The sequence below is a fragment of the Euprymna scolopes genome, chromosome 33, assembly GCF_053919585.1.
Source record: "Euprymna scolopes isolate OS-2025 chromosome 33, ASM5391958v1, whole genome shotgun sequence".
Lineage (NCBI taxonomy): Eukaryota > Metazoa > Mollusca > Cephalopoda > Sepiida > Sepiolidae > Euprymna > Euprymna scolopes.
The window spans coordinates 7222362-7235636 of NC_136514.1; the positions used below are offsets into that span (position 1 = coordinate 7222362).

General features: G+C 34.0%; 1 protein-coding gene across 2 annotated transcripts in view; it reads right to left on the reverse strand.

Moving 5' to 3' along the window:
* The window catches only part of LOC145258135 (molybdenum cofactor sulfurase-like), a 1297067-nt gene that overhangs the window by 265862 nt on the left and 1017930 nt on the right, over nt 1-13275 (reverse strand). For both annotated transcript variants that reach the window (XM_080115880.1, XM_080115879.1), the window contains exon 5: nt 1261-1337. In XM_080115880.1, coding sequence (XP_079972006.1) covers nt 1261-1337 — 77 coding nt within the window. The remainder of the gene's footprint in view (nt 1-1260; nt 1338-13275) is intronic.

The following is a 13275-nucleotide window of genomic DNA, read 5'->3' on the forward strand; positions in this document are numbered from 1 at the left end:
TGATTTTATTAATTAGAGATCGAATTAAGTTAATTGATTTTGCATCTGTGGCCAAATCCTTTAAAGTTTTATTGGATCATGTATTTATCTTCATCTTTCTCCATCCTCAAAAAGGTTTGAATTATCTCCCCCTTTCATGTTACTCTTTTAAATTAAAGTAAAAAATGTTTCATATGTATACAATATTGGAAGGACATATCGACACCTTAGAAATAAAGACTTTTATAATGCGCTGATAGCCCCTATTGTTGCATATGCAAATGAAAACATGGACGATACTGGCAGAGCACTAAATAGTTCAATGCCTTTGAAATGAATAGTTTCAAAACTATCCTTGGTGTATCTTTGTGAGACAGAAGCATTAAAAAGAAACTTAACGTTAACAGATCCATCAACGATGTTGTTCGAATAAAGTGAACAATGTGATTTGGACATGGTTCCCGTCTATCACACTCCAGCTATGTAACGAAATCATACAAAGAGGATTTAATTGAAGAAAGACCAAGAGGACGATTATAAAAGAGATGCATCGCAGGTCAGATGAGGATTGTTACTGGTATGCTGCTCTTCCAAGCTGAATAACTGGAAAACTTAAACGTGGCAGAATTTTGTTCTCAAGCATGTTGAGAAGCTCTTTGTAGGATACAGATAATCAATAATCAAAACATTAAGATTTTGTTCCTTAGAAGCGCTGGTTGAATTTGAATTAAATAAGATACGTATTATATACGTTTGAAGTAAAAACAACGCAACAAAACAACAAAATAAACAGATATTTATTTTGTTTGAAATTTATGTTAAAGTTCATAAATATATTTCGAAGGAAACCTTCATCTTCAGTATCTTTTTTTTTTATTTTATATAATACGTATCTTATTTAATTCAAATTCAACCAGCACTTCTAAGGAACAAAATCTTACCGTGAATCTCGCGTGACCAAACGCACCGTTCTGAGACTTAAAAAACTACCATAGAAACAACAAACGGCTAATTCTCTGCTCCAACAATAACATGGCAAAAAAAAAGAAAGAAAAAATACTGAAGATGAAGGTTTCCTTCGAAATATATTTATGAACTTTAACATAAATTTAAAACAAAATAAATATCTGTTCATTTTGTAACAATGCGTTGTTTGTGCTTCAAACGTATATAATACGTATCTTATTTAATTCAATAATCAAAAATCAATATATGGCAGAAAAAAAACGTTCTTAAGACTGTTTAGTTAGAAATACATTAAAAATGAAAAGCATTACTTACCAAATAATTTGTCAAGCGAGTTAAAGCAGTGGTAAAGACTAATGATCTCAAGAAAGGGAAGAGTTCCATCCTCAAACCTGAAATATAGTAAAGATAAGAAAAGGAATTACATAAGCATACACAAATATATATACTAGCAGGCCGCCCGCCCGGAGTCGCCTGGTCATAAAATATGCTTAAATATGATATTTTAACTTACACAATTTTCATATTTATTACTATAGTGTCAATACTCTATTGATTATTATATTGTACCCAAAATGTGGTAATGATTTCAAAAATTGGATTGAAACCAAAACATACAGTGCTTTAACATCAGTCGTTACCGCTTGAGCTATTGTCAGTTGGATAAGAATATATTAAAAGTTAACAGACTTTAACATACGAGAAATGTATATTTGCGCATCCGTACAAGAGCACTTTAAGTCGATTTACTCCTGTCAAGTTCGATTTGTTTTCCAACTTTAACCTCTTAGCAGCTATTTTTACCGTTGTTATTATTGTTAATAATGAGTATCATTGGTATTATTATTATTATTACTATTATTAGCATTACATTGCATTTATTATTATTATTATTGTTATTATTATTATTATTGTTATTGTTATTATTATTATTATTAATTTGTCATCATTATCACCATCATGTCACGATTAAAACTTAATTATTAATGATTTTGCCACGATTAAAACTTTCTAATCCTTACTCCCCACCCTTTTAATATTGACATCGAATTGCAACGTTTTGTAGAAAGAATTGTTTTGTCTTGACAATATCTGATTAGATAACAAACTTTCACGTGCGGACGTCTTTTTTTTTTTTTTTTAGCCTAATCTTAATTTTTAAAGAATTACTTTGAAACCACCTTCTCTAACTAAGCCAGAGATGAAAGATGACATGTTGTTTTTCTGTCCTTTAAATTTTTAATTTAACCCATAGTTGGAACCCTAACAGGTACTACCACTCCGGGTCAGAGTGGACCTGGGAGCAATGATAATTAAAGGGTGGCTCCACACTCTCCAAAGCCCGCAAGCTGGAGCCTCACCACTGGATATAGTTTAAGGTCATATCCAGGACCCCCATTGAGGGACTTTTACCCTCTGCAGGGGGGGGGGCAGTCAGTGTATTCTAATGCCCCACCGACAGGGCCCTAAATCGATGAAACCCTGGTACATCTAACAGATACTGTAATGTATAGTTTTTATATAAAATACTTTATACTACGAAGATCGTTTCAAAAGTAAAGCCGCCTTTTTTTTAACTCAAAAAGTTGAAGAGCTATGAAGATGGGGTACTATAAAAAGAAGCAATCTTTTGTGCACCAGGATTTAGTTTTTCTACATAGTCAGCACCATTCTCAATGCACTTTTGCCAGTAATGAACAATGGCTGTACATGAGCGTCCAGAGTGCGCATGTTGTCATATGAGGGTCGTTCGAAAAATAAAGCCTCGCATTTTTTAACTCAAAAATGTTGGAGATCTACGAAAACAGGAGTGGTACCACTAAAACGAGTGACCTTGTGTGCTCTAGAATTTATTTTTTTACATAGTAGCCACCATTTTCAATTCACTTGTGCATTTCTACTTCTGACGAATGTCTATGACAAGAGTTGCTTTCTTAGAATCATACATCGTCAATATCTGCAACAGAGAGGTGAAACTTTCAGATAATGAATAAAGAAATTCGTTCATCATAACAATACAATTTGCAGTCTCCTCTGATTTATTCATTATGCAGAATGAAAATAGAAAATAGAAACGCCTCTCATACTTCTTTTTTTTAAACTAAATTTTGATATAAGCTATATAAGTCCAGTTCAAACAGGCAGAAGTATATAGAAGCCAGAAGTAACTGTAAGAAAGAAATAGCGACAGCTAAGAGAGAATTTACTGAAACCACCCAAAAACGCATTGAAGCACAGAAATTAGGAACCCGCTACTTCTGGAAAATCTACAACAGTGTAGTAAATAATGGCCAATCAACAATCCCCCCACTATCCAACAATCATGAGGTTGTTTGCTCTGCAACTGAGAAGGCTAACATGCTTGCCAGTCGGTCTGCCTCCAACTCCACACTGAATCCTGCCAACCACCCTCTCCCTGACTTTCCTTTGCGGACAGACGCCACACTAGACGATCTGAAAACCTTCCCAGGTTCATGCTATCATAAGAAATCTTGACACTGCAAAAGCATGTGGACCTGATCTCATCCTGGCTGTGCTATTAAAAAAGTGCTCCGCCGAAGTAGCTCCAGTTCTCTCCAAACTTTACAACAAATGCCTTAATGAATCTTGCTTTCCTGCCTGCTGGAAAACTGCTTCTGTAGTACCAGTTTTCAAGAATTCTGGCGAAAGAACTGACCCATCAAATTATCGCCCCTTAGCCTCCTCCCACTTTTCACCAAAATATTTGAGACAATACTTAACCAAGCTCTAGTCTATCACCTTACAGATGTTAACCTTCTGACTGACCAACAATATAGATTTAGACAAGCCCGTTCAGCAGCAGATATCCTAACTGTAATCTCAGAACGTATATATCAGTCACTGGACAAAGCGGGGGAGGGTAGAGCGGTAGCTCTAGATATATCTAAGGCTTTTGACAGGGTATGGCATGAAGGTCTTCTCAGGAAAATCAGATCATATGGTATCACTGGAAGAATACATGACATAATTAAATCCTTCTTAGATAAGAGAAAAATCCAGGTTGTCCTCGACGGTCGTACATCTAAACAGTACGATATAAATGTGGGAGTGCCTCAGGGGTCTATGCTGGGACCTCTGTTATTCCTAATATTCATAAATGACCTCCCTGACAAAATTTTCTGTGAGATGGGTATATATGCTGATGACACCACACTCTATAACAGACACGACAGGAAAACAAATGAACACATATCTAAAGAAATGGCAGAAACACTAGAGGATGACCTCCGATCTGTAGTGGAATGGGAACATAAATGGATCGTCACATTCAATGCTGCCAAGACTAAACGGGTTTCCTTCAATAATTACAAGAAACCTTCTCTACCATCAATAGCAATGGCCAATGACTTTATCTGAAAGTACATCCTTTAAACTCCTTGGCCTAACGCTCTTAGGAAACATGAGTTGGAGCAATTACATCGAGAGTATCGCCAGGACCACTGCAAAGAAGGTAGGTTCTCTCTACCGTGCTAGAAAGATACTAACGCCCGAAAGTATCCTATACCTCTATAAGGCCACCATTCGCCCATGTATGGAGTATTGTTGTCATATTTAGGCTGGTGCATCTGCCACTAGTCTCTTGCTCCTAGACAAGGTTCAAAATAGAGTCGCCAATCTGATAGATCCTGAACTGTCATCTAAACTTCAGCCCGTGTCCCATCGACGAAATGTTGCATCTCTCTGCCTTTTCTACAAGTATAACGATGAATGCTTTGACGAACTGCAAGCACTTGTGCCCCCTCGACGTAAATACTCCAGAAAGCACAACAAGCAGCCAAATCCCACCCCTTCACAGTAGAGATCTCTAGATGTAAGAGAGCCTTCTACTCCAGTAGTTTCTTCCCCAGGACAGCTAGACGTTGGAATTCCCTGCCGGGACATAGGCATCAGTACCCCTGATGGCTATGTCCCTGATAGTAGTCCTCTACGACAAAGTGGCAATATGCCTTGTTTGGGGTGAAAATGTAATAAAAAAAATATTTGTTATAAATAAATATTTAATATCCACAGACATATATGTTTCATACTCATTAACGATCATCAGTGTGGCTCATATAACTGCACCGCCAGTCGAACAAATTGAACCCTGGCCCCTTATATCCTTATATCATTAAAACAAGTTTGGTTAAAGAAAATCAACAAATTTTGTTGCAACCAGAAGAAGCACGTGACTCAAAGTCCTCAGCAAACGGTGTCTGGTCAGATTTGGTTCCTGATATTAAGGACTTCCTGTTTTGGGTTCCTTACTTTTATGGTTTGTCAACTTTTGTACTAATTATTTATGAATTTATTTCTAAATTGTTAGTTGAAAGTACAGAATAGTTAACAAAGCTCCCATCTCCCTAAGTTAAGACTAGCTTCTTAAATATTCCTATGCAGTGTACTAATCGTGCTGAAATAATAAGGCTATTATTTAGAAAGATATTCTTAATATGGAAAAGGGCTTTGTTAACTATTCTGTACTTTCAATTAGCAATTTAATAAATAGATTAATAAATTTGAGAAACGAAAACTCATGGAAGAAGTTTTCTTCTTCTTCTTCTTCTTCTTCTTCTTCTTCTTCATCTTCTCCTCCTCCTCCTCCTCCCCCTCCTCCTCCTCCTCCTCCTCCTCCTCCAAATATCAGGTCCGTTATTGCAGACATCGATAATCATGGCTCTCCAGTCTCCTCTGCATTCGATCTTTCTGATGAGATTTATAGTCGTATTTCCAGTGACCCTGTTGAGACTGCCAGTGAGCTTTGTTTGTTGTCTTCCTCTGCTCTTTTTTTTTTTAGCGATTTTTCCCAACACCAAGCTTTTTTCCAAAGAACTTTAACTGTCTGGCGTAAACGGTATTAAGTAGTGATCTGTTGTATTCTGCCTTTCATATGACTTCTTTATTTGTCTTTCTTTCTGTTTATGAGATTCGTAGAATTCTCCTTAAAAACCACATCACTAAATTAAAAAAAAAACATCACTAAAAAAAAAAAAATATCACTAAATTAAAAAAAAACAAAAAACACCACTAATGCTTCCAAACGACTTTCAGCCGGCGACTGAATTTATATTATTGATGAAACTTAATAACAGGGAATAAAACTGACCAAACAGTTTTTTTCTCGTTTTGTTTGCCATTTTGTCTATAAATTCCTTTTATTCATTCTTTGTAATTTTCTGGTGTCTCTTGATACTACGGTTAATGTTTTTGTGATTAAAAAATGTTAAATTCGACACACTGCTGTCAGAACTCAACTCGAAATCTCAACAATCTACTGTCAAAACTCAATTCTAGAACACGACGCACTGCTGACAACACTTGCTACTTTGATGTTCAAATCCAAAACCAGCCCTGTCTTTGAAAAATCAGGCTTTTTATATCCAACCTGAAGCATCTTATTTGAATGTTATGTGTAGAGCTATGACAAGCGAATATTCATTTCATTATTTTGACGCTCGAGTATATATAAGTTAATATCTTTCAAATATAGGTAATTGTCTTTAAAATATTTCAAATATTTCAAATATGATGTTTGTAGGATGTTTGATGTCGGTCTATTTGTAGAGTTGAAATTAGTTTGCACCTTCGTTGCGTCCTTTGGATTGGACCTTTCTTCTCAGACTTCTTGGCCAATTTTGCTGCCTGGTTGGTACTTTATAGAAAACTCGTAATCTATAAGCATAGTTGCTCATCTTTGTAAGCGGTTTGCTATATAAACTGGAATTCCTCTTCGGAAACCAAAAAATACTTATTAAGGACTTGTAGCATTTTGTAAAATTTCTTTACCGCGTAGATAATTGCTTATAATGGCTTCTTTCTTAATTTAGCTATAATTTCGTCCAGTAGGCGTCAACGACTTTGATGCATGTGCAATGGCTTTTTCGTTTCCATCAGGAAAAATATGAAATTACAGTTCCGACTCCATAATCTGAAGCATCCATCACAACGGTAATGTCTAGTGATGTCGGCAATAGATCAAAACTGTGTTTTGATTTTCTCAAGCATGTGCTTGACCAGTTCCACTTCGTATACTTTTGTAAAAGATTATTCAGAGATCCCCGTAACTTGTGCAGTTCAGGCAAGAAGGAATCATGATGACAAGACCCAGAAAAGATCGTAGTCTTGCAACATCTTTTAGAGCTGCCATGTGCTTGAATATTGCCCGGATCTGGTTTTCAACCATTTTTGTCAAATATGAATGCAAGGTATTTCACAGAAGTTTGGAAGAATTTGTATTTGTCTGGTCTTAAGTGAAATCCATATTGTTGAATTCAATCCAGTATGGAAGTAAGACAATGCAGAAGTTTCTCTTGGGATGTGCCTGTTGCGATAATATCATCAATGTAGGCGGAAACCCTTGCAATCCCATGACCATTGTATCCATAATTTGTTGGAATATTGCTGGAACTGACTTGACCCCAAATGGAAAGCAGTTAAATTAAAATAATACCTTGCGGGTGTTGATAGTGAGAAGATTTTTGGAATCTCCAACTTCCATTTGTAGATATACATCTGCAAGGTCTAGTTTTGCTAAACATCCCACCGTTGAATTTTGAGAACAAATTTTTCTATACGGGTAGTGGATACTAATGTGTCTCGAGTCTGTCATTTAGTTCTGTGCTAAAGTCCGCACATAGGCGTACTTAACGCTGGCCTTCTTCACAATGACAATAGGCGCTGCCCAGAATGAATAATTTTTTAAGTTGGATTATTCCTTCTTGTTGTAGGCGATCCAATTCTTTTTCTGCTATAGGTAAAGCTGTACATGGTACCTACGCTTAAGTCTGAAGACTAGCTTTACACCTGCCTTCAGTTTTAAAGTCGCTTTAACTTTAGAACGACATATAAGACCCCCTTGAAAAAACATTGCTGAACTTTGCTTTAAGTATGTTTTTAAAATGTGTTTCAACATCTGCTGAAGCATTAATATTAAAAGAATTGAAAACTGAGTTTAGATAAACAAATCAAATTCTTCAATAAAATTCAAACCAAGAAGATTCAGGGTTGATGCATCAGAAACATCGTACACAACTGAATTGTTTTTTCTTTAAAAGAGTCATTGCATGCTAGATCACCAGTTAGTTGTATCTTGTTTCCCGATGCACCACAAGCAACGTGAGTTGTCTTCTTAGGAGTTGGTTTTCCCAGCAATTCCCATGTTGGACGCGAAATTAAAGTGATATCTAGAAACGGTATCGAACTGAAAGCTTGTGTATCTCAACAAGTATATATTTTCTCCGAGTTTCAAAAATTGAATTCAATGTGTATCTCAACAAGTATATATTTTCTCCGAGTTTCAAAAATTGAATTCAATGTGTATCTCAACAAGTATATATTTTCTCCGAGTTTCAAAAATTGAATTCAATGTGTATCTCAACAAGTATATATTTTCTCCGAGTTTCAAAAATTGAATTCAATGTGTATCTCAACAAGTATATATTTTCTTCGAGTTTCAAAAATTGAATTCAATGTGTATCTCAACAAGTATATATTTTCTCCGAGTTTCAAAAATTGAATTCAATGTGTATCTCAACAAGTATATATTTTCTTCGAGTTTCAAAAATTGAATTCAATGTGTATCTCAACAAGTATATATTTTCTCCGAGTTTCAAAAATTGAATTCAATGTGTATCTCAACAAGTATATATTTTCTCCGAGTTTCAAAAATTGAATTCAATGTGTATCTCAACAAGTATATATTTTCTCCGAGTTTCAAAAATTGAATTCAATGTGTATCTCAACAAGTATATATTTTCTCCGAGTTTCAAAAATTGAATTCAATGTGTATCTCAACAAGTATATATTTTCTCCGAGTTTCAAAAATTGAATTCAATGTGTATCTCAACAAGTATATATTTTCTCCGAGTTTCAAAAATTGAATTCAATGTGTATCTCAACAAGTATATATTTTCTCCGAGTTTCAAAAATTGAATTCAATGTGTATCTCAACAAGTATATATTTTCTCCGAGTTTCAAAAATTGAATTCAATGTGTATCTCAACAAGTATATATTTTCTCCGAGTTTCAAAAATTGAATTCAATGTGGCTTTCTAGAAACGTCGTGGCGTTTTGCTGTGGGGTTTACCTCTTTGTACTGGAAGTGTTGCTTTTATTTTGACCACAAAATCCGTCCTTGTGGCCACGATGTGAACAATGTTGACACATGTGTGTGTCTTTTAGATAGACAAAAATGAGCATGACCAACAGGGTGTTGGAGGCTTCTTTCTATTTTCAGTTGGGGATTTCTTTACCAATTTGATGTTGTTTGAAACTGATGGGCTTTATTATCGTACCATTGTTGTGTCTCATTTTAGATTCATTATTCGTTGACATTCAGAATGTGTACCGTTATTTCTCTGCCTTTTTAAATCATAGATAATAGACGTATGTCCGTATTCTTTTTGGAGATTGTAACTCATCGATGAAAATAAAACATTTGAATTGTGTCGGAATTAGCATACCAACGAGTAGTGGGGGGGGGAAAAGAAAAGACGGTTTAAGTCTTGCAACGAAATGTCGACGTTGCTTACAAGCAGTCTTTTCTTGTAAAAGAAACAAATGGATAACGATGGTCGAAGTGTAATTTGTCTAAAAGACAGCAACAACTACTACCACAACAGTAGAGCGGCCACCCCTTTTTATCTACTCCAACTCTCAGACAACGAGATTCACGCGTGACTGAAATGCCTATTTAACTTGTAAGGAATAGGCACTCAGGTTCTTTGATTAACGGACCACCGGCCGTGTTGGTCACAGCTACCAGCACTCCTTTCTTCCCCACCGACCTACCCTCGGCAAGTCAACCAATTCAAAATTCTCACAATTGATCTTCTGTCAGCGACTTCAGCCGAAAATTTTCGCATTGTAAATTGACCATTCCAGCATATTTGACAAAATCGTCTGCAGCACTTTTCTTTAATTTTAAACAATTGTGACTGATATTAAATAAAAACGCAGACTCACCAAAATTGTTTGATAAATGTGCTATCGTTTCATCAAATGTGAAATCTGTTTTTTTTTGTTTTTTTCTCGGAAAGATGAAGTTTTAATTACTTTCATATTCTGTTGTGCCCAGCTTGCGAAATAGTAAGCGTCGTTCATGGATGCGAACTCGTGTTGAAAGGTATCCTTCCATCGCCCATACCGAGCAGTAAAAGTTTGTTTTGAATCTGGATTGAATGAAAAATCTGTTAATTTACTTGCTATGTTGTCCAGAGAGATTGATTTTAGTGTTTCCATTAATTATTTGTAAAATTGTGCCGCCAAAGTTTCAATTAAATTGTTTTGTGCTTTTAAAAATCTGGCTTTCAGGTTACGCAATATTTTATGCAATAAATTTTCATCCACGATGTAAATAATTCCGACATTTTTATTTTCGTTTGTGCTCAAAATTTTCTTTTGCTCTAAAAAAATAAAAATTTCTTTCGCTCTAAACAAAAATTGGTACGGGGGTGTCGTCGGTTTGTATGTGTTTATTAGCTGCTCCACGAATGCGCGAATGGTTCACATGACAGATTCATTATGTTAAAAATAAGTAAGTTTGAAAACACTTTTTAAAGACGTGTTAAGCCGGCCTAATAGTTATCGTACTTGACTCACTGTCTTAAGATTTTGGTTTCGATCTCAGTCCGAGTATTTTCTCTCTCTCTTTTTTTTTTTTAATTATAAGTAGTCAACTGTTAAGAAAGAAAAAAAAAACAATACTCGTATGCACATGTCTCAGTTTCTGTAGGAGTTAAAATATAATATTTATGCGTATTTTACGATCCGGCAACGCCGGGTGGCCAACTAGTATGTCCATGTGTGTGTGTGTGTGTGTGTGTGTGTGTTATGCGCACGTACGCACACATACACGCATATATGTGTGTGTGTGTGCGCGCACGAGCGCATATATATATATATAAGAGTAGGTAGTAGTTTGCTTGAAGCATTGTTGGTAAAGAAATATATATATATATATATATATATATATATATATATATATATATATATATTTTAAAGCCACAAACAATGCGGAAGTAGACCGGAAAAGATGAAGTAAAAAAGAAAAACAATACATCTGTTTGTTTTTCTTTTTTACTTCATCTTTTCCGGTCTTCCTCCGCATTGTTTGTGGCTATATATATATATATATATATATATATATATATATATATATATATATATATATATATATATATATATATAAAGATCAGGAACAGTTATAATAATAATAATAATAAGAAGAAGAATAAGAATAAGAAGAAGAAGAAGAAGAAGAAGATATGAAGAAAGGACGTTATAACAACAACAACAACAAAAAAAAAAAAAAAAAAAAAAAACTTTATAAGAAAACAGATTAGAAGAAAAAAGAAATCACCAGCTTAATAAAACTCGTTATAAAGAGAAGTAAAATAAAAAAAAGATGAAGAAAAAATGTTAAAGCGAATAAAAATATATATAGGAAGAATAAGAAAAGAAAAATCGCAGAAAGCAAAGCAAAAATAACCCCCCCCAAAAAAAATAAATAAACAGAAAAAAAGAAAAAAAAAGGTGGAAAGAAGGCGGAATAAAGCACACGTTTCCCTTTCTGGTCTTTCGACGAAAATAATTTAAAAGAACTTTTCATACTCAAAGAAAGAAAAAAAATGATTTCTCGGCAACATCTGCAAATTGGTAAAAACGCTATTTTTATTTATTTTTAAGTCTCGCACATTTTTTGCGATTATTACCCACAGATGTTAGAGTGAGATGTTGACGGTTTTATTTAGCCATGGTCTGTTGGCAAAAATGCATTCTTTCTCTCTCCCCCTCGCTCTCTCTCTCTCTCTCTCTCACACACACACACACACACACACACACACACACACACACACACACACACACGAACACAGATGCATTTTATAATTATATGTCGACGTATATGCTACTTACATACAGAGAGAGAGAGAGAGAGAGAGAGAGAGAGAGACAGAGAGAGAGAAGGACAAACCTAAATTATGTGCATATCTTTAACGTTTCGTCTTTAAAAACTTTCTCGAGACAACTGAGTTTAATAAACGGTAATAAGTACAATATTTGAAAGTTTTGAAATAAATAATATATAAGTACTTCTGTTTTTTCTTTTTACATCACTTAGGAATATTATATATATATATATATATATATATATATATATATATATATATATATAGTAATTTATAAAATATATATGGCGATTAAGCTACACTGAATATTCGGCGTTTCATCCACTCTAGGATTCGTCAGGCTTATGCGCGAATTCTGTGGTTGTTTCTCGTTTTTATATGGTCCTCTTCTGTTGAAGATTTTAGTAACCCAATCAGCTTTCTAGTATCCACAGCGCCCCTTCCTATCAGCCAATGGGCATGCATTTTATCGAACAAAGGATCTGTTTTAGAACTAGGTTAGTGGATTAAGGCAGACGTTTTCCTCCTTTTTTTATATATAAATATACATATGTGTACATACATAAATGCACACATATATACATATATATATATATATATATATATATATATACATATATATGTGTGATCGTTTATGTATATTCATGTTTATTTAATTTATTTGTTTATTTTCTATTGTTTTTGATAGTTTGAAAGCTATTTTGTATCGCTATCCTAGAGTAAGTTTTATTTTGTGAACACAGTTGTTTGCTATTTCTCTTCTACAGTTTAATAGATTTTTGGGTTCTTTAAAGTACAGGATAGCAAATTTTTCATGAAGGAATAATTTACATGGGTCGTCTAAATGTCTACACGTGGTAGCTTGTCTTATTATTTTCCATTCGACTACCGGCGAATGTCCGCGTTCTTTGAGTTCCCAGTATTTATTCGCTCGTGTTGTTTTTATACGGTGTTTCTTATTGTTGAATCTACTTTTGTGGTCATAGTATTGGATTTTGAAATCTAAGGAAGTCATGCCTACGTAATATTTCTTGTTATTCGGGTTTTCTTTCGCAAATATTGTTGCTTGATAAACAACGCTTTTTGCTAGACATTATTTTGAACTGGGCAAAGTGTGCGGTGTCTACAGTTGCATCTATCTTGTTCGTTATTAGTATTTTTATTAATGGTATGGTTGTTTTTGTCAATATATATATATAAATATATATATATATATATATATAAATATATATATGTCTGTATGTATAAATATAAATAGAAAGATATATATATAAATATATATAAATATATATATATAAATATAAATATATATATAAATATATATATAAATATATATATATCAATATATCTATATGTGAATATATATATAAATATATATGTATATATAAATATATATATATATAAATATATATATATAAATATA